This window comes from Dromaius novaehollandiae, chromosome 9 (assembly GCF_036370855.1).
Source record: "Dromaius novaehollandiae isolate bDroNov1 chromosome 9, bDroNov1.hap1, whole genome shotgun sequence".
In the NCBI taxonomy this organism is placed as follows: Eukaryota; Metazoa; Chordata; class Aves; order Casuariiformes; family Dromaiidae; genus Dromaius; species Dromaius novaehollandiae.
This window is the reverse complement of record NC_088106.1, coordinates 20,406,068-20,428,279: the sequence shown is the minus strand read 5'-3', so window position 1 is coordinate 20,428,279 and position 22,212 is coordinate 20,406,068. Positions and strand designations below refer to the sequence as shown.

General features: G+C 39.8%; 2 protein-coding genes across 5 annotated transcripts in view; one reads left to right on the top strand and one right to left on the bottom strand.

Moving 5' to 3' along the window:
- COL4A4 (collagen type IV alpha 4 chain) overlaps positions 1–17,440 on the bottom strand; it is a 77,300-nt gene extending 59,860 nt beyond the window's left edge. For all 4 annotated transcript variants that reach the window (XM_064516896.1, XM_064516898.1, XM_064516897.1 and 1 more), the window contains exons 1-4: positions 17,345–17,440; positions 12,245–12,433; positions 8,731–8,770; positions 4,850–4,927 (exon numbers count right to left, since the gene is read on the bottom strand). In XM_064516896.1, coding sequence (XP_064372966.1) covers positions 4,850–4,927; positions 8,731–8,770; positions 12,245–12,300 — 174 coding nt within the window. In that variant the 5' untranslated portion in view covers positions 12,301–12,433; positions 17,345–17,440. The remainder of the gene's footprint in view (positions 1–4,849; positions 4,928–8,730; positions 8,771–12,244; positions 12,434–17,344) is intronic.
- A 77-nt stretch (positions 17,441–17,517) lies between these two features.
- Positions 17,518–22,212, top strand: part of COL4A3 (collagen type IV alpha 3 chain) — a 68,283-nt gene continuing 63,588 nt past the window's right edge. The window contains exon 1 of the mRNA XM_064516895.1: positions 17,518–17,708. Within this exon, the coding sequence (XP_064372965.1) occupies positions 17,625–17,708 (84 nt within the window). The 5' untranslated portion in view covers positions 17,518–17,624. The remainder of the gene's footprint in view (positions 17,709–22,212) is intronic.

Here is a 22,212-nt window from a genome sequence, read left to right as displayed (position 1 = left end):
AGCTAGATCAGGTCGGGTCATGAATAGACGCTTGCTTTCTAAATCTACTTAACTCTATAAACAAAGCCAAAAGAATTGAATGGGATAAAACTCCGGGGTCGGCACAGGACAGGTTTATAATCGGTCAGTGCTAACTGCAAACATTTTTTTTTTTTTTTAACCATCTAAATTCTGTTAGAGCATCCAGCATTTTTGGATGCCCCTGATATAATACTGCAGGAGTTATCAAGAAACTGACTTAGAGAAAGGAGGGAAAATGGAGGAAAGGTTTCATCATCATATGATGGACATAGTAGGAGAAAATTAAAATTAAGGATTGTAAGAGAGCAAAGTAGAAGAACAAAATTTATGTTTGCCTATAATTAATAAAATTGGCTGCTCTTGCCTCTTGAAAAATCATACATTTTGACTGGGAGAGAAGAGGCGGGGAGAAGTCTCAGTTGTTCCAAAGTGGCAGTGTAGCGTGCTCATTGGTTTATACGCTTTCACTAATGACTTTCTTTCCTCATTTAACTGTTCCGTAGTTCTTAAATTAATATGTATAATGGTACATGGTAGATGCAAAGAGATTTAACAGCACAGTTTAACGAAGTCCTATGGCAGAAAGAGTTCTTTCAAATTCTGACATAAAATGAAGAGATAAATAGTATAATGCAAAACTAACTCCAGCAAGGTTGTAATCCCAATTAAATATAAATTAAACTTTCATTGTGATGTGTCCAACTGTAATGCTATTAGAATGGGATCTACTACTAGGAATATTGATGAGAATGTTTTTCAGACAGTGGTTTCTTGCTAATGAATAGTAATGCAAATCTGTTTACTCTATAGAACAGTTATCTAAGGGTGAGAGAAATAAAATGAACAGGTACACAAGCTCTTCTAAAAAGCAGTATAGCAACCAATGCATGCGTATGCTCGGTTATATATATAAAATATTGAATAAAAGTTCAGATATTTGCTCCTACTTTCCTTCCAACTTGTCTAGTTTCTTTTCATTCAGCTATGGCCGCCAGTTCTCCAATGATCATTCTTGCTTTAGCTACAACCTCAATTATCCTGTCCTCTTTCAGTGAAGAAGACTTCCTATGTTGATGTTGTAAAAGATTTTCAAATGGAGAAATAGAAGTTAAATTCAATTCCCATCATGTTCACAGTTGGCTGCACAATTTTCTTATACTTTCCTGATAATCGCAGCTTTAACTAATCATATTTAAACTGCATGCAAAAAAAAAAAAAAAGGATAGAAAGAAAGCTCATTATGTACTATGCCAAAGATACTGGGGCAGGACCTGAAGTTCTGCTTTCCTATGGAAACTTCAAAGTATATACCACACTTCTGACAGCCATTCTACTTACTTGTATTTACAAGTCCAATTTTAGCTTTCTATTCTCTTGTTATCCTAGTCTCTGGCTATTTTAGGGGAAAATATTTAAGGTATTCTGCTCCAAACATGGAAATAACCTATACGTTCACTTTACTAGCTAAAGTTCCAGTGGGCAGTGCTTCCACTGAAAGTTTAAAAAGGAAGGCAACATTCTAAAATCTGTATAAGGGCAATGTCATCAAATAACTGTAATAGTGTTTTGTATTTCAACAAAAATCCCTTAAATGAAACTAGCAACAATATTTGGCTCACAGTCTGCTGACAAAGTGAATCCCTTAGCAGACGTGCATGCTTTAACTTTGAAACTATAAAACTGCTGTCTCATCAGGAGGTAGAAAGGTATCCTGACTTCTCTAAAAATCCCCTTTTCATTAGTGTGAGAAGAAGGATGTAGGGAAGTGACCACTAGCAATGTGTTGCTTGGACTCCTATTCAGATGTTGAGCTATTGCTTCTAAGCTGGCCCTACGACATATGTCTAGCAGAAAGTCTATATACAAGCAGCATCTTTCCTATATATAATAATTCATACACATTCAACCAGATCTATTACAAATAATGCACTTCGCTACATAGCTTCTATCCCAGGGTACTTTTTTAGGAGAGATGAACGATGTCATATATTAAGACTAAATTATAAGGCATCTGTAAACCTGGTTAAATTTTTCCATTGAAGCTGGAACTGTTTGGAATTATTCAACCAGCAACAAAGACTCAGAATAATATATGAATGGTCATGTTCTAGCTAGCCTAGTGAAGGATTTGGTTGCAGGCCTTGGATGAGTTGTCTGAATAACATGTTTACTGAATTCAAAATGAGTCTGACCTAGTGTGTTTCTAACATAGATGATACCTTACCAGTACAATAATGAGACAAGCTGCCCTTGCTCCCCAGAAAGTCTTAGATTACCACATTCAGTGCAGGATCATGAAGGGAATCCCTACATCTGACTCCCTGTGGCAAAACAGAGAAAAACCAAAAAACACCCCTCCCTCCCCATATGGTGGTCTTCGTTACATACACTGATGTGGCTCACTCAAATCCTGCCTCTTTTATCCAGCCTCTGCACAGGCTCCCAAAAGTGCAGTTGGTGTAACAGAGCTAAATAAAGATTTGGTATCGATGGAGGGCTGCTACAAGACAGGCTTTCCAGCTGGTCTGGATGGGTTTATTCTTGCATTGCCTTTTGCCAGCAAGATAACTGAATTTGCCAGAGTCATTTTGTGCTTGCAGCAATCATTTGCTGAGGCGGCTAGCTCATCCTTATTTTTGACAGCTAGCTAACTACTGAAAAAAAAGGGAAAACATGGTACAAAGCAACCAAATATATGCTGTTGCCCATATCTCTGCTTCTTTACAGAGAAGATTTATTTAATAATCTGTGTATTTCTAAAATTTTAAGCTTGCATACTGTACAATGCCAGAGGCTTTCAATGTTCATCTATTTCTAGCACTTCAGAGATAGGATTGAAGAAGACTGCAACCTCAGAGGAACTGGCCTGGCAGCAAAATTCAGACTAAAATGTAGATAAAACATTATGTTTTGTGTTCTGGAAAGCTAACAATAAGATAAACAAGTCTTTTATTTTGTAATGGGTAGTCTCCACAAAAGCTAGGAAGCAAAGTTAGTCAGTGTGTCAGAGTGCAAAGACGGAACACAGCACAGTTCAGAAATGAACAGGGTTACAGGCTGAAAAAAAATTAAGCAATCCTATGTAAGAGAACTCATCACCTTGCATTAGTATAGAAAATATCTGTAACAATCTGAGGTGATTTTTCTTAAGCCATATTTCATATAGTGGCTTTTACTCCTTGCATTTTGATGAATGGTGGTAACTGTATGGAATATAAATTCATGTTACATTGGAAATATTGTATCCGTCAGTGTGTATTTGTATTTCAGTGCTGTTTCAGGGTAGGGTATGATTCCCAGATTTAAATTTCCTTAACTGCACTGAATTTATTTTTAAAATATTTATTGTTCTACTACATGCCTATTTGGCACTTAGATCCAGATCCTTGGAAGTATTTAGAAAACTAACTGCAAATGCATGAACCATGGTTCAGTTTAACTGAGGTGGGGAGGACAGCTTAGTAAAGAGCCTTCACGACTGCAGTGAGTATTTATTATTGACTGAATAGAGGCATGTAATTCAGAACTTCCAGGCTACTGAAAGAGAATTAGAATCGGGAGAAATTTCATCATCTATTTTTTTTTCCTCCAGTTTCAAAGATCCATTTTTTTGGTATCCAAATCAGTCTATTCAGTAGCACTGAGAGACACTATGATGCTGCTAGCCAAAATACTCTTCCTGGGATGCCCCTTTGTTAACACAGCGTTACAGAGATAGACACGTCCTAGGCCCTGTATTATGAAAATCCTACAGCACAAGGGACTTTCATATAGACATAATCCTGGAGGATTAGGATAGTATCCAAGGACACCCAGGCAGTGATCATGACACAGCAAAGCATGCAGCTGACTGCAGCAAGCAGAAGCACAGGAAGCGAAAGGTGTGCCTTGCTTCTGTGGCCACTTTCTTCAGGTTAGACAGAAACAAATGGAGCAGGCAGGTGTTCTTCTCAAAACTGATCCATGGTGTGTAAGTTTTTTAACCCTAAACTCTAATATTAGTGCTTTGAACGAAAACAATTTCTTTCACTAACTGAATTTCTTCAGTTTTTGCCAAACATGGAATGTATCTAAGGGAGTCCTTTCTTCATATAACACTTAAAATACATTTGCTATTACTGTATAACTATATATATTTTGAGAAAGAACTGTAAATATATAAAAACTAGTTATAGCTGGACCATATTTCAATTGACAAATGTGTACACGCACTTCCAAGAGATGGTATCCAGTTCTTATAGGTGGTAAAGTAAATAACAGGACGGGGAAGATGTATAAGTTACTAGTTCTAGTTTATTATAAGAAAAATGCCTAGGCTTCATTTCACATTTTACAATTATTTGTAAGGCAATGACAATTCAGATTTGTTTTAATTTAGTGCATTAAGCTAGTAAAATGAAAAAACACCAAGCTTTTTCAAATGACCTAACCAAAACAAGAAACACCTAAGTTCTCACAAAACTGGTAAACAGTAAAAGCAATTTCTTAGGAGAAAACTAGTATAGATTTCTAACTTTATACATTTTAATACTGACCTTCGTCTAACCACCAGGTTGATCTCAAAGAATCTTTTCTTTAATAACAACAACAAAGCTACTGAGATTATTACAAGCCTAATTTACTAGCAAACCTGCTCACAAGCAATCTGAATTTCCTTTGACCATTGCTGTACCTCATACCAGTGATAGAATTACGTTAACTTGCTATATACAGACTTGTTTGTTTTCACTTGTTTTTGTTCACCAGATATATTGATTTGAAAGAAGAGTGATGAGCATAAAGTAGGCAGTATTTACAACGAGCGTTATCAGTTCTATTTATCACTTACTCTTGATCCTTTTTCTGGAAAGCACCGACAAACTGAACAATCCTGTCCCCCACATGGGTCAATATATGCATATTCTCCCTAAAAATTAAAAATTTATGAATTTAATAATATGCAGTAGACAGCAGTTATTTTATCACATGACATGGCACTTCATTAGTTTTCTTTAAATTGCTGGGTATTCCTGAAAGGGTATAATATTAGGAAGAAATTGATATTTAAGTAAATATATCTGTTAAAGAACGAAACATAATTTGTGGATTCTCTATAAAAACATTATCAGAATTAAGACTCTATTACTTCTTTGTATACAACTAAGGTACACCCTAAAGTTTTTGATCTGTACAAATATTGCCTAAATAGTTGATTTTTAAGACCAAAAAAATTGGCTACCCTTGCATAGCCACAGGGCAATCTCCTGCTGAACAAGAAACCTGACTTAGCAGCAACCCTCAGAATATAGCGTAGCGCTTCAATTTGACACAATAAAGAGAGGGTGTTTTCGATCTGAGGGGAAAAATCATTATCTTAGGAATGATGCCCGCACTTTCAAGCTGGCGAGCCTGCTACCTCATGCTAGGAAAAGTGGTGATTTGTATGTTTATCTGTCACTTCCAAACATGTGCCTGTAATTGTTGCATAGGTTGTACCTCCAAGTGAGGCCTGAATATGTGCTTTGTCCCACATTCCCTGGCTTCATTTGGAAGGAAACCCACAGCTGTAGGCAAAGATCTACACTCCAGTAGATTCTCTGGTCTGGCAGTGGGGAACACTGGGAGCACAGGGCACAAGAAATGCACTCTCTCTGCAGCTGGGAGGTGGCCAGAGTGCTTCTCTGCGGACCATGACAAACACACAGCATGGACACAGCTCTCCTGTTCTTGGTGAGCATCAGCAGCACAAAACACTACTGGAGCCTAAAAGCTGTTCTCACATGCTAAGCTTGTCCTTTGTTTTTTTGCAAGTCATGGGGCAAAGTGAGGGTGAATCTCGGTACCACAAGCATGTGATTTGCATGTCTGACTATGTATAATTGTTCATATTAGTGATACAGAAGAAGCAGCAGATCTCTGAAATTTTGCTTCTCTGAGGACTGAAAAATGATGATGCCTCAGCATTTTTGGTGGCAGTCCACAAGTAACATTTGTTGTGCTGATGTTTATTTAGGTTGAATGGGTTAGAAGTTGTCTATTAGTATCATATGAACCTTTTCCAATGCTTATACAACACTACTGCCCACATTTAAAATTTCCCTAAACTTCTTGGACCCCTAACTAACATAAACATGCTGGCAAAGTAGAAGCAATAAGCAACAGCATGATGTAGAAGGGGAAAGATATTAGCTGCAAGTTTCTCTTAGTGAAGCTAAATATTACACCTAAATATAAATAGGGAAATAGGCTGCATCTAGAAATATTTTAACAAAGTCAGAATTGAACCTGTTATAATTTGTAAACCCATTGCCATTAGGTTGGGACATTAAGTAAGATGAAATGATAAAATGCAAAACAGGCTGAATATCAAGACGACCATTCAGCAATAAGGCCTTATATATATATGAACTCTTGTTGCATTAAATGAAAAAAGAAAAAAAAGTATGTGCATGGTGTAATTATGCATTGCCTACCATTAATTTACTTATTTTTTAAAGTATAACTTTTCCTTGTTGTGCTCTTGATAGCAAGGAAGTGACTATTTTATTTCATGAAGTTGAAATGAGGGGAAAAAAGTATGCTTGAGAAGAACCTAAAATATCAGAAAATGTAAATTCAGCAGATTTCCCTTGTGATAAGTGAACATGATTTTATTATTCTTTTCTATTTCCCAATGACTAGCATTAAAGTAAACACATACTAATTATACACACCATATATATTTGTAAACTTTTTTAGGTGGTTGGAATGTCCATTAGGTCATGTTATTTTTTTCAATAGAATTTAGTGTGTAAATGATAAAAGCAGTTTTAAAAAGGATGACAAGAATTTAAAAGATTTAAAAATAATTTAAGTAAACTAACAAACAGTGATAGCAAGAAAATAGTTGTTCAGCGTGGATTTCATTTTTATCAAGGTCAACATTGTTTTGTTACTGGTTTTAATGATTAGCGGAACACAATAGGCTCATACTTCAATTTTTCAAGGAGAAAGACACTGACAAATATTAGATAAGGAGGGAAAATTCTGTTCTTTCTATCTACAATATTTTTAGAATATCTGGTACTCCCAAACCTCAGAACAAGAGGGTATGATGGTCTCTCTCACAGACTGCTTCTCTTCCACATACTAGATTTCCCATGAAATTATTAATCTACTCCACAGTAGTCCCTCACCTAGTTATTAAAAACTTAACTCTATTAGAATGTCAATGGAATGAAAGTGTCTAATAACAGGTAGCCTGTTTTCCTTAGTTCTGTTAGGACACATTTATTTAAAAAAACATATCCATCATCAACACTGCAGCTAAAAATGCAAATATCACAGCAATCACAACAGAAACTAAAGCAAACTACCTCTACAATCATTATAATTCATTTGTATTAACAACTAGAGTCACACAGTTACTTGAAACTGCTACTTTTAACTACTGATCAAAGTGATGTACAGATTTGGTATCTCACTTTTGTATGTTCATTTTCAAAATGAAGTAAATATTTTCAGCCTTTTGATTTATTCCATCTTTAATCATTGCATAGGCCATCGCTCACTTTTTAATAGCAAATATAATATGGAATGATTTGTGCAGATTTTCAGTGTCTATACGAAATGACAACTGAAGAATTTGCAAGCTCATGCTGCTCTGAAATGTGACAAAAATATTGTTCTACTGCTTTGTTTGGGAGAAACTACAGAAAAATTAATTTTTGTGTTTAAGATATTTGCATCAGACTGCAGATAATTAAATAATGTCCTGAGAAATAATACATGCTTATCACTTTCAGAGATAACACAGCTGAGGATACTAAAAAAAGGGGGAGGGGGGGCTTTTTTAGCAATATTGTTCAAGGTACGAAAGTTGGGTACCAGTACTGAACTTTCAGCTTCTTCTGTAACCCAGTCATTAGAATGAGACAGGATAAATACTGCTAGAGCTGTTTATGTATATAGTGTCTGTATTTAACATTGCGTAAAAAGAAAAGTGGAGCTCATGAACAAAGGCAGAACAATGGCAAAAAGGTTCAAGTAAGTTACTTAAGAAGCCCCTACTTGCTGTCTTGGTGGGTTTGTACCTGCGACTAATTTTGCTGTGGAAGCCTACCACAAGTAAAGGGGAAGATGAGTGACCCTTTGGAAAAAACCAAAAAAGAGCTTTTAATCAATATTTGAAAGAAGTAAAGAGAATGGACTCAAAGAAAGCTTCAGTGAGGGTCTTGCAAACATGAGGGTAATATGGAGGACAGCACAGGGAAGAAGGTAAAGTGGATGTTGAGAGTATATTATATATGAAATGGCGGCTTCGGAGAGATGTGAATCTACAGAGACACCAATTTAAGATCCAGTTTAACGTAAAAAGGGCTTGAAAGCTAGAATAAGTAAAATATACAGTATAATGTAGAGCCATTGAAGGAACTCATAAGGAAGGAGACAGATTCAGTGCATGACAGTTTTATAAATGAGCTTTCTGAATGCATCTAAAGATGCGAAAGTTAGAATCTAAAAGAATCCAAAGGTGAAGATTACAAAATAGCTGAGCTGGGAGATAGGTACGGCATGCACAAGTAGCTTAGCAACAGGAACAGAAATGAAAAAGAGAAGTGCAGAAATACTGAAAGAAACAGCACAATTTTCTTACACAACTACAGCATGTTTTGGTGTACATAATGTTACTTCTTTGAACTATATCATCCTATTTATCAACTTTCTAAAGTGAATATCTGTATCACTTACCCCATCAATTTCTTGTGCTGAAAAAACAATCAGCAGCCACCTGGTTTAAAAGAAGAAAAAGGCTAAATTAACATTAAACTTCCAGTATCCAACCTTCACAAAAATGTATCCTCTAAAAAATGAGAAGAGTGTACACCTGATTAAGTCCTGTTTGGAGTGATTATTTACTAAACAAATACAATTATAAAGGTACTACTTTTCATCAAGAAATGGTCAGCACATGCTATATAATTTTATCTTTTTTGGATATGTGAAACTGACAATAGACAGGGATGACTAAGACTATGTAAAAGCCCTTGTTTCCCTTCTCCCTCGTAACCTACCCCTGTCCCAGAATTAAGACTGGCCAGAGAGCAACCATTCCAGACAGACTTCTGCACCTCCACAGACACCATGGGGTGGACCCTGAGCAAACAGAGACAGGAGGTGACTTGCATCGGCCCCAAAATGAGTGACATAATAAGAAAAGAGGGCTGGTACTGTTTTTGGAGCGGGGGGAGGATAAGGGTGGCAGGGTGGTAGCAAGGAGCAGAGCGACACTCAGAATAGCTACATGATCCCAGAGCAGCTGCTGGGGAAGCCCAGCTTCACGCCAACCATTGCTAGTGAAGGACTATAATCTTGCCCTTTATGATTTCTATGTGCATAAGAAACAGATAAAGTATAACAGAAATGTAGGCCAAAACTTCTGCAGCAATAAAAGAAATAAACATGATGTAAGTGCTCACCCATTGTATGAAAAGATAAATTATATCTGGCTGTAATCTGTAACTACTGTATACTGTGGTATTTCTACAGACTACAGTAAAATCTGCAAAAAAAAAATCACTCCAATCCTGCAAATATTTAGGCATCAGAATAAATTTCCCAAAGTCCTACTGAGTTCAGGCAGACTCTACTTTTCGTTAGCTGTTTGCAGCATTGAGAACTGGGCCAGTAAACCTAAGCTTACTGTTCCTGACTATTAATTATTCACAGATTCAGAATGTTAAATTATACAACCTCTGTATGCACTGCAACATACTGATAAATTCAATACTAACAAATTTAATGTATTTTAGCTATTTATATACATTTACTGTATAGAATTTTAAAAATTGTTTCCTGCTGCTTTTTCTTTCCAAATGCACATATCTTACAGAAATAAAATATATATAAAAATAATTAGTGGTAACCGATGACAGAAACTGGTACTGTCGCTTGCTAAATGAGAAACAAATGATTGATTAAACAATATGAGATAACCAGATAATCAGCTACAGCGGTAGCTGGTGGAAAAGTTTTGCATAATACTGTTCTCCAAACACAGCTGAGAAAGTCTACTGGAATCAAATCAGACTTGGAATATATGTATAAATACCATCATTTCTACAGCCTTTTTTCATAAACAAATAGTCCTATAGTTCAAAACTTTTCTCTGCTGTCAGAGTTGGGTTTCATTAGATTTGTTATCATTGGCTCCATGTTTAGTCCACTGAGATGCATCTCTGAAGAGGTAAACTCTAGGAAAGCACTGGGTCTAATACTTTCTGTATGGAGAATTTGATTCAAAAGCCAGGAAGATACTCAGTGTCTAAGCTCTAAATAGATAAATCGAAAGAAAACACAGCAAGGAAAGAAAGAGAAGGTATGAGAGAAATTCCTGTATTTTGGCATATGCATTATCGTTAGTGACCTTACACCTTTACTGGCAGCATGATACCTACCTGGTGGGAAAACAAAGGAAATGCACTCTTGAGATAAGCTTGTTCAGTGGGCTTTTTTTTTTTTCCAAGTGCATGCAGTATAATAAATATAGAACTCTCCTAACTAGAAAGAATGAGATATGGAGAGGTATGCACTAACTAGGAAGAGAGAAAAAAAAAAAGATCAGTGGGGTACAGCAGTTATTCAGAAGGTTTAGGTTTAACAAAGTAGCACAAGGTGAGGAGCAACAGCACTGCAGCTACACTAAGGGCTGTCCCGATGTCACTATGCTGGTCACTTGCTACACACCTAGCCCCATATCTGAAACTGAGACTATATAACCAGAGATAGCATGGTAGTCCCAGACCAGGCAGTCTCTCATTTGCTTATATGATGGCAAAGGAATTTCTTACAAAAGGAAGATCTATTTTCCATTCTGTTCCCACAAAATACAACAGTCTCCATTGCTGCAGGTATTACTGGTGAGAAAGGATTGGTAGCCACTGTGTCCTTGCTAATCCTAGTAGTTCCTTCCTTAATGTATCAAGTGAGTTGGTATAGAAAGGATTTAACTACCTGGGAACACTTTGACCAAGTAATTGAGAGCAGCCATTGGTCCATGCTGTGACTGTAACTAATTTATAAGGCCGTTTTTGCTTTTAACCTCCCGAATTTGCAGACAGTCTCTCTAAATATTTTTTCCCATGTTAACATCGGCCCGGTGCAAGTTATTCTTCATTCAAGAAAATGCCAAGTTTTCATGAAACTTTTGCCAGCTGAAATGGAAATTTGATGATGATGTTCTTCATGTACCAGGCTGAAGTCTCCCCTTTTTCCAGTAACGTATGGCAGGCATGTGTTTGCCAGATTGTCAAACGTCCTCTGTCATTTCAAAATCCCTGTCTCCTGAAGCCAGACAGATGTTGTCTGTGTACTCAAATCATCACAAGACCTTTAGAGGCAAGTCACTTGCAAATAGCAAGAAAAAAAGGCAAGAACAGCTGCTTTGGGGAGATGGCTAGGATGGGAGGCTGCTACGTTGGGCAACCGCTGAATAGCAAGCAGACTGGGTTTGCAAAAACCAAATAAACATGAAAAAGACACTGGAGACAGTTCAGGCATATTAACACAATTGAAGACTGCCTAGCAGAAGAGGTGTCCGGTTCAAGCAAGGTACATTTGCTAGGCCAGGTTCCCAGACAGAAAAACTTAAATTTCACAGTCCTAAAGACTGTGGTGCAAGAAGGTGCATAAAGACCTGATACAAGAAGGAAAACTGCATCCACTTTCTCTGGAAGATATTACAGAAATGGAACAGTTGAGCCCACAAAACAATCTTTGAACACTCCTGACTATAGTGACCCTAATCTTCTCCTCTAGGATGGCCCTCCTCCAGAAAGAACTCCTGCCATGGCTGCTAACAAGTATTTCCATCCCAGGCCATTAAAGTTTTCTGCATCCCTTGTAATAATTCTCCCTCATCTGCAAAATTACTGGGGACAGGCATTCAGGTTTGAGTTTTTCATTACTTTTTCTTCCCCAAACATCTTATCACTAGAATGTATGAACATCTTTCCTCTTCAAAAAGACTCACAGAATTATAGTTCCTGTTTTCTACTATTTAAGTAGTGTCATACCTGAAATTTAAATGGTATAAATTTCTAGGTCAAGAATTAAGAAAAAATAAGATAAACTACCTTGCATGTTTCTTAAATTTATAACAAGACTATAAATCATTTAACTGGTGGTTTTTTATTGCTATAAACTGATGGCTAAGAATATATTTCAGTGACTGTAGTCAAAAATTTTTGTGATCTGTAAAACTCACCAGGCAGCTGTGATAATCCATTTAATCCATTCAGATGAATCCTTTGTTAATGCCATTCACGCTGATTGAGGACCTGAATATGCAGCACTTTTTTTTCCCCTTTTTTTAGACAGCAGGTCTTCTCTTTCCTTCTGTTAGTAGTTGGTCTATAAACACTGTTCCGTTCTGTTGTTGTTTTCCCCTCTGAACCTGTTTATATTAAAATATACATTTGATGTACAAATACGAATAACTACTCAATGACCAAAATGTGTCTTAACCATTGATGTACGTCATACTGCAACAGCTTTATGTTGGGGTTACATTTTATTATCGCTAATCAAGTAGCATTTTATTTTATCAGCAATCCAACTGAATTATTTCAAGGAGTCTATATAGGGGTGAAAGTATAGTTCAACATAGAAAGGGTACAAGATTTCACCCTAGAAAAGGCAAGTCTTCACTCAGTGTTTGAAATAATGAACAGAGCACCTTGCATGATTTTTTTTAAAGCTATCATACCCACCACTTTTGATAAAAGCATAAAAAAGATGTGACCCCTTTATTCAGTAAAGACTTAATGAACATCAAAAAAAAATTCAAGAAAATATTGGCTGCATTTTCAAGACCAGTCTTAGCAGTATCTTCTGCAAACTGGGCTGGACAATTGTCCATGTATGCATCTGAGGAAAGGACAGCTACTCTGAGTGCAGAATAAGTAATAAGCATTTTGCTCAGACTTTACACACACAAATTAACTACACAGTGCATGTGTGACATCTGACTTGGGCCCACCAAAATATATACTGTTTTATGTGCACGTGTTGTAGCAATCTCTTTATAAGATCAAGCTCCAGAAATCCAAAGAAGGGGCCAGCTGCTGTGCAAACCTTCATATCCCTAAAATAAGAAAAAAACTGAAATCCTTTGGAGTAAGGCATATCCAGCAGAAAAGACACAGAGAATATTCCAAACTGAGGACTTAGAGGCTGAACTTTTCCTTTACCATAGCACAGATTTTCATTAGCTTTTACTTTTTAGTGCTGAAGTCTTCCAGATCTGGGGAGGTTAATTTTGAGGAGACTGAACACTGCTTAGAGTAAACAGACAGGTGGTCACTTCCTTTGGAGAAGTTCCTTGAGTAAGCAAGGCAATCAGTTACTGAAGAGGGAGCAAGGACGTGAACCTACAGCAAACTGGCTGCTCTCTGATAGCTATTCAACAAACAGCTATCTTTTCTTTGTAAAGCAAATAAAAGCATACCGTTCCTGAAACATTACTGTATTGCTTTCAATTACTTAGTGTAATTAACACCTGACAGCTAAATGATGTAACAACTTTCTAAGCAGAGCTCATCCATAAATAATATTAACAACTATGTGTATGCATAGTGTATCCTCATCCCACAGTAGGAAGAAGAGACTTGATAAGCTACCGTGCACTCACTAATGAGTAAAAAGCCTATGGGCAGCTAATAAATACTGCAAGTTCACACCCTACATGTACTGTACACTAATGAGTTCATCTGCCAAATCCTTAGTCTCTTTCTGTGTCCTAGTTTCCCTCTGTAAAAAAAAAAAACAAAAAAAGGAATAACACCACTTTCCCACCTCGTTGATTTTTATGATAATAATATAAGCAAGATTGTGAGGCAATAAAATAGTGTAGGGAAGGATTGCCTCAGACAGAAAATAGAAGATCAGTCATAAAATGTTAGCCTTTACAAAAATTTGTTCTTGTTGCCCACTACTCATTATTTAATTACTCAAACAGCTTCTATCCTGAAAATGGAGAAGAAATGGGAATTTGGTACAAAGTTTGCTTTGTATTAGCGGAGAACCTTTTGCTTTTCCAGTGAAAATCCATTCTGATCCAACCAGTTGACATGGTTTGAAGTCATACATAATACATGAATGGAAGATTTAAATGACTCAGCTTGTTATTTTACTGTGACTATCTAAAGCTTTAAATGAACCCATAGTCTTCTGGACAAGCCTCCTATAGTTCGAAGTGTTTGGCAGCCAGTGCAAAAATATAAGGACTACAAAGTTATTTAGACTGGTATGTCAAACTGATCTCATGTTTTACATTTTGTAGTGATAAAAACAGTTGCCTCCATAGAATACTGACCTAATTCAAAAGAAGATACAAATAACCCCAGGATAACACACTCAACAATACCATAGGAAAGGTTTTATACAAGCATCACAAAACCTCAGCTTATAGAATTCTCAAAGGTCTGAGAGGAAAAAGCTGGCATTTTAACATAACCCAGAAGTTTAGCCTCTAGTGAATCAAAAAGAAAGACAATTTCATATTTAGGGATTCTGATGAAATAGGACCACAGGACTTGAACCATAGTTTGAGACAGACACACCTGCAATTATTGAGGAACAACAAATTAGAACAGCCTCAACTGTATTATTATATACAAATAAACCAACATCATGTGTAACAAGAACATTGAAGTTGAAAAGACAAGGATTCAGAAGTTAGGAAATAAAAATTAGGATTGTGTGTTCAATTTCAATGTGTTTCTTTAATGCATATGACTAGATTAGTAGGTTTAAGTACAGGAACATATGCTGTTTTCCACAGGACTCCTGCCTCATACATGATGCAGCTATTCCATACTCTTTTCATCCTTTTCCTTAAATATCTAGCTCCATTCCTTATTTTACATTAACATATAAAACCTTGCACCTTATATTAAATTCACATAACTGCAGTGTTTCCCACAAAGAAGATCCTTAACTGTAAAGAAATAAGATTCTGATAACCTTGTTTTAGTATAGAGACCTGAAGAAACAAAATCAAAGCAAAAATTATTAATACCAAACACTGTGAAAAAGCCAAATTCTCGCTTGTTGCAGCTTTCACCTGCTTTCTAGGATTGAGGTTGTCCTCTCTGCCCTTCCTGCACTGTTTTGTTTTGGGGTTTTTTTGTAAAACTTCTCTACAGGAGGATGCAGTTACATATTTTCACACAATGCATGCTGAGCCTGCTTAGCATGATGTTTTGCCAGCCAGGACTGTCTCTCTTACTTCATAGCTTTCTGAAGATACCATGGACTACTGCAATATCATCAGTACAGTCCACATCACGGGTTTGTAAACCTTTTCTGGATGGATGCCATCAACTATGGTAGCAATGAGCAGCAGAAAAAATATCAGTGGCAGCTCTTGCCTTTGTTCCAGCTACCTGCTACTTTGAAGTCACTTATCTGTCCTAGAAACATGTATACAGGCATGTGCCCTGTGTACTTTCCTATAATGTGATAAACTCGCAAAGCAACATTGCTTGGTGTTTCTTAACTATAACACATGCAAGTAACATGCACTTGGGCCACACTTCTTAGCAGCAAGCTGCTCAGGCTCAGAAGTCAGTGAAATAGTACTGGGATAAGACTGGGGTGAAGACAACTTTGCTTAAATGCTCTGTCCTTCTCTTTTATCTCCCTTGTGGGCTTTCTCCCATCTTCGCTTTCAGCTTGCTCACTTTTTGGTAAAAAAAATTCCACACAAGGTTTTCATCATTTGAAAACTGACCCAGTATCTATCACAGCAGCACTTCATTCACTAGGTCATCTGCATCTATTCATTTATGTCTCCTTACAGTGTTTGGTCTGCTTTCTTCTACTTCTCTTTTGTTTTTTCCAGTATTTTTTTGGCCTTGTATTTAAGACCTCTCCTTTAAGTATTCTCTTCTGTACTCAATGAGAGTTATACTGTTCATCTTGCATCTGAAATCACATCATTTTTGAATACTGACCACTGTCTTCCACTGTAGTCTCATTTTCTTCCTCTAATTTTGTTGTCTCAGAGAACTTTGCGCTTTTGTTTTCACATTTGTGTTAATGATGCTTTGCTGCCTTCTAACACCAGTTCTCCTAACACTAAATTTCAGTTTAACTCTATGAAGGCTGTGTTCACTGCTGCCACTGCTGCTCTCTAATGATCACGATGCCCTCATAGCTTGGACAGATGACCCACATTTGTGTTGATTCACACAAGACTGAGCTGGTATTTTTTTCCTGCCAGAAAAGCAAGATCCATTTTTATTCATGCATGCCTTTCCAACAGAGCAGTGTTTGCAAGGAGTAAGTTGGACAGTAAGCAAGTTTAAATGCTTCCCACAATTTAGGCTGCAATCTGATTCACAAAATGTATTTCACCACTGGTATTTTCAATTACTGACTACTACTTCCAACTTTGGCACAAAAGTTGGGCATTATAACAAGTAGGCTAGACTTACGTACTTATCAGTTTTAAGTGCCTGTTGCTTATAAACAACTATAGACCTTATTTTTGTCCTTATTATGGTATTCCTGGGTCAAGAGCATAACACCATTACTGCTGATAGGTTTAGGAATCTGATAAATAAGACGGATCAATTTAGTGATTTTTCTACAGGATACTATTTCCTCTACATGGTCACGGTCAACCTTGCTTGAAAATGAGGGATTTTTTTTTCTCTCTCTCTACCTCTGCCAGCTTGCTGTCACCGATGCTTGGGGTTTTAGAGCCAAGCTGACCACGTCTTTCATAATGTACAAGCTCAAGCCTGGGGAGAAACAGCTCTCACAGCTTCTCATTTATGTAGCAGACAGCACTTTGTCCTGCGTGTGATCAGCTACTTGGTCTCCGCTGCTTTCGTTAGGAACACTTAAGAGGAAAGCGTTGCTAGAAGAAAAACACCGCTGCAAGGCGGCGATCCCCGCCGGCAGTGCCCTGGGCCGCAGCGAGTGACACCTCAGTTACTCCCTGCGCCTCCCCCGACGCCGCTTCGCCCCAGACGCTGCCGCGGTTTCACCGACCCTTTCGGCCCCCCGCGGGGCTGGGGCTGAGCCCGCTGCCGGTCGGCCCAGGCCGCGGCCAAGCTGCGGGCGGGCCGCGCTGGCGCTCCCGCCGCCGCCGCGCAGCCCCGGGGCCGCTCCCACCACCTTCTCCCTCACGGCGGGGCACGGCGGCGACCTGCGGCCGGCTCCAGCACGGGGTCGGCGCGCTCCCCGCCGCCGCAGGCCGGGGCTGGGCGGCCCGCGGCGAGCGCCAGGTGCGGCCGGCCCGGGGCGGCCCCTGCCGCGACCCCGCCGCCCGCCCGGCGCCGGGCCCGGCTCTCACCTCCGCTCCCCGGCGGGAAAGCCGCGGCTCCTCGCTCACTCCATGCCCGCCGAGCACTGAGGAGCGGACTGCGGCGCCCGCCGGTGCCCCGGGCAGGCGGCGCGGGGGGAGAGCGGAGGGGCGGCGCGGGCGGCCCCGCCCCGGCCCGGACGGCCCCTGTCCCCACCCCGGGGCGCCGGGAGCGCCGAGGCGGCATCCCCGGGCCAAAAGCGGGGGCCAGAGTCCCTGCGCCCCGGGCCGAGCTCCGCGGGACGCCGCGCAGGCAGCGCTGAGCGCGGAGATGGCCGGGCCGGGCTGCCCCGGCCGCCTGGCGCCGCTGCTGCTCCTCGCCCTGCTCGGGCCGGGCCGCGCCGCGGCGGCTGAGGTGAGTGAGCGCGGGGGCGGCCAGCGAGGCGCGGGGGGCCGCGGCCGCCCCGCGGGGCTCTCGGGGCAGAGCGGGCTGCGGGCTCCGGCCCCGCGGCCTCCAGCCGCGGCCCCCTCTGCCAGCGCCCGCGTTGCCAAGTTGGGAGCGTAAAACGGCGTTGGGTTGTGTTCGAAATAAAACACCTCGCGCGCGTCTGGCGCAGCTCCCCCGCGCAAGGTGTGCGCTAAAAGAAAGTACGTCACACGCGTGGCGCAGCTCCCCCGGGCAGGGTGCGCACTAAACCACGGCGGGCGCGCGCGCGGCTCGGCCGACGCCCGTGCCACACCTCAGCGGTGCGGTGCCGCGCCCGCCGCTGCGCGGCCAGACGGCCGCCGCGCAGCCCCCGCTCAGCGGGCGGCTCGGCACTGCCTGTAGCTGGGGCGAGGGAGCGCCCGCCGGCGCGCGGCGGCTTTTCGCGCCCTTCGAGTAACGGCCGCGCCCGGGCGGCGGCGGTGAGCGCTCGTCGGGCTGAGCCCGCCGCCTGCGCCGCCCCCGTTAGGAGCTGATTTTACAGCGCCGTCTGCGGGGTTTAATGGTCTCTCACTGTCCGTGAATTCCCCCGGGTTATACGGTGGCCTTTGCTGCTGCTTTCTCCTCTGGTTTCACTGCTCAGATTATCTGTTACCGCTGGGGAGCAGGTCGGCTCTGAGTAAACAAGCAGGTGTAGCGCTCAGTTTTTCTCTCAGGCATCAAAACCGGGAAACTGCCAGCTTCATTAAATGCCAAAATCTGTTTCTCTGACTGTAGTTACCCGTATTTGTTTCGCCTTGCACACTTGAGTAAAGCCCTAGGAGATAGTCATGATTACATCCAAATCCTTTGCAGTCTTTCAAAGTATTTTGTAGTTCTCCTTTTATAAGCAGAAATTCCGACTATCTACTTTGTCGCTGCGAAAATAGAGTGAAATACTGTCCTATTGTAAAGGTTATCAGAAGCAGACCTGTTAGTAAAAACGGATTTTCTTTTAAAATATTGCAGCTCTTTCATTCTTAACCCATTCTGGATAAAGTGTCTAAAAAACAATAAGCACCTCACAGATCATGTTTTCTTTCATGGCACTCTGCAACTAAGTTATAGCAAGTTTAGTCATTTAACAAAGATCTAATTGTTTTATTTATAAAGTAATTAAAATGCCTCTTAGTTCTAATGTAGAGCTGAGATACCAGATCCATTTGCTATTTCAGTCAAGTACACAGGTTTTTTTGCAAAGTCATTGCAGGTTGTATGTAGATCTGCTCATTACTTGAAAACAAGAGATGAACAAACATGAGTCCTGTCTCCCCTGCTTTGCAATTTATCCCATTTCTCTCTTCCTCTGCTGGAGCGTCCTGCAGCCTTCTCTGCCCTCACGAGGTGAGCACCATATATGCTTCCGGACGGCTATTCACAGCCACAGGCTTTATACCAGCAACTGCTGTCCCCAGCAGACGCACACGTCCACACATGCTTGCACTTTCTATGCAGCTTCTGTGCTGCATAGCGACTTTGATTTTGTCACCCTGTGTTGAGTTTTTATCAACAGGGCAAAGGAATAGAGGGTATGTGGACCAGAGAGAGACTGAATATGTCACAGTAAAGCACTTTCCTTCTATTTCAGCACTTTGTAGCAACCTCAGGAGGAGCCCGGAATATTTGCAAGTCTTGCAGACTCCTGCACCTTAGTTCATTGGCAGCTTTTGTGCTAAGGGTAAATTGTGAAGCTCTGAGATACCAGTTTTCTAGAGTAATGTTGTCATTACTAGAGCCTTCTTTATGCTTAGGTCTTAAAGACAAGATATGGGACAGTCCTAAGTGTCTTCTATGGAAATCTTGCTGTTGAGGCAAAGCTTGAACACAATGTATTGATTCAGTATTGCTCTAAAAATACAGTAGATTTCAAATATGTTGTTTGAGATTAATTTAAACTTGGTTTGCAACAGGTAGCTGAGGTCAGTTTAAGATTCAGATGCCATAATTTCTATTCTTGTATGAGAAGGCTGATATTTTCAAAAGAGAAAGTTCATTCTAAGAAGTTTTCCAGATGATGGAGGAAATAAGAACTTTAAAGCAAAATGTTTATCAAAAGCCTTAATTAAATATTTCTGGTTAATGTCAATTGATGTGAATTAATGGATGAGTAAATCATCTAATCTTGACTGGACTGTCCATTACAGAAAATAGGCATCATTTATGTTTTAAAATCATGCTATGGTTTCATATTAAAATAAACTGGTATTTGACCAGCAAGCAGTATTTTTGCTGTATGCCTAAGCTGTAAAATGTTTCAGCACAGCAGGGATAAATGTTTCAGTTCATGTCTCTTAATAGCTCAATACGTAGTTTATTCCCAAAGACAAGAAAGAAAATCACTAATTTGTGCCTGCTGCCGTTTATGTAGCAGATCTGGGCCTTCAGACCTTTGCAGAGTAGCGAGGAGACATATGCCCTGCCCTGAGGAGCTTGAACTTTCTGGCACCTGCTAGGGAGTGCTATTATCTGCATTCTTGACCACTGGCACGCTCTAATCACATTGTCTGAAAACTCAGCAGAAGTAGCATCTTCCCATGTCAAAGGCTTTTCGGTTTGCTTGATATATTCCTTCACTCCAAATACTGACGTTGTAATTCTTTGGATTTTTCCACTGTTCATTTGAATACTTTAATAATAAAAAAAAATTGTCAAAATGTTTCCTCAGGGAACAAGATGGTTCTCGTTCCTCATTTCTATTTTTTTTTCCTCTCCAAAAAAAAAAAAAGAAGAATTTGCTTCCTGGTTGTTTATTTAATGGCAGCTAGAGCTGTTACTATCTTGATGCATATGTATAATGCAGTTAATTCTCCTGTGTGCATCCTGTCCTGTTATACCAACCATGCACTTCTTTTCTGATCTTTAGTGTGTGTCTTGAAAGTAAACCAGAATCTAAATGTTCCCTGAAATTTGCTAATCAGAAAAATACACAGGTAAAGTTTGTTATTACTGAATTGCTGCTGCTTAGTAGCATTGATCATTTTTGCGGTGCCATCATATTAGTCGTTGTTTAGAACAAGATAAAAGAGAATTACTGAGATTACGTGATTGCACGTTAGCGGCTCATCACCTCATATTACAGCTGGTTTTGGATTTGCATTGAACAGTATTGTTGTTAGCAGAATAAAGTTAAGTACTCTATATTCTGTATTTGTATCAATACGCTTTTTTTCCTCATGTACTACTGGCAGGAAAGGGGTGATAGTAAACTCAGTGACTGTAGGACTTGAAAAGATCTTTTTTGAATTCCCTCTCTCACTTATGCCTATTATCTCTGACTAAATACAAGTGTTTATATTCACCAAAATTTTATTTTTTTTCAGTAATGTTAAAACTCACATGCAAATACTTATAAGCCAGTCTGTTCTCCTTCATGCAATAGCTTTTTTCCCCAATAATATGCAGATAGTACTGCTGACACAAATAGGTCTTAAAATATGGTTCTGGAAGAAAAAAGTGCAGTGTGCTAGTTCAGCCGTGAGTATCTCCTCGTCTGGTAAGAATGTGATGCAGGATGGCTTGCTTTGTTTCACTAGGAGTGAAAATGTTGAAGGGGCAAAGTAGCGTCAAAGCGAGAATGCTCTTTCTCTGCCTGCCTTTGGATGTGCCCAGATTCTTTGTCACACAAGGCAGCTGTGAAGGGAAGATGTGCACCTGAATATACAAAAGAGAGTTCACTGAGCATGATAGACAAAAACAAGTTCTTTTCGAAGTGCCCTCTTTGATTTGGTTAATATGATCCTAGCTCTGTGGAGTCAACGGGAGTGTTATGCTGATAATTGGGCCCAATTTATATTAGCCTGTTGTTATCCTGATTGCTTCTATGATTAGTTGTAATTCAGCCATCATCACCGTAGAGAAATAGGCCAATGTCAGAGCATTGCAGACCAATATTTTTCCTACTAGGCTAAGTCACAGTTGGCATAAATTAGCAGAGTTGCCCTAATGCTAGTGCGTCAAAATCGTTGGTGTGCTGCTGTTTTATACCACACACAGAGGCCTGTTCTGCTGACCAAGAAACATTAAGTGTTCTTTTCAAGCTGTATGATGCATTTTACAATTGCAAGAAGATGAACCTTCTTTTGAATGGCCATCTTATTAAAACACCTATGAAAACTGAAGTGGTAATACTTGATGTGTAGCTTTTTTCGGACGTGCAAATTGAATGCACACTTAAGCAAAACTGTATGATGCAAGTTTTTTTCATTGATTAAATAATATTAAGTGATCAAAGTAGGCAGGCACACACTGGTTCATTCTTCGTTCCTTTGCATTTTATATAGATACAGCAGCACTTTATTTCGAGATCTGTACTAGCAATCTCTTCTGCAAGACCTAGAGCTGGTTTATCATAACATGTCTTTGAAACTAAATACTTCGCTATTAAGTGCAACTAGTATGAGATGTCCGGTCATCTGTTTTACTGTCACATTCTCACCCTACTGCCTAGTAATACTAG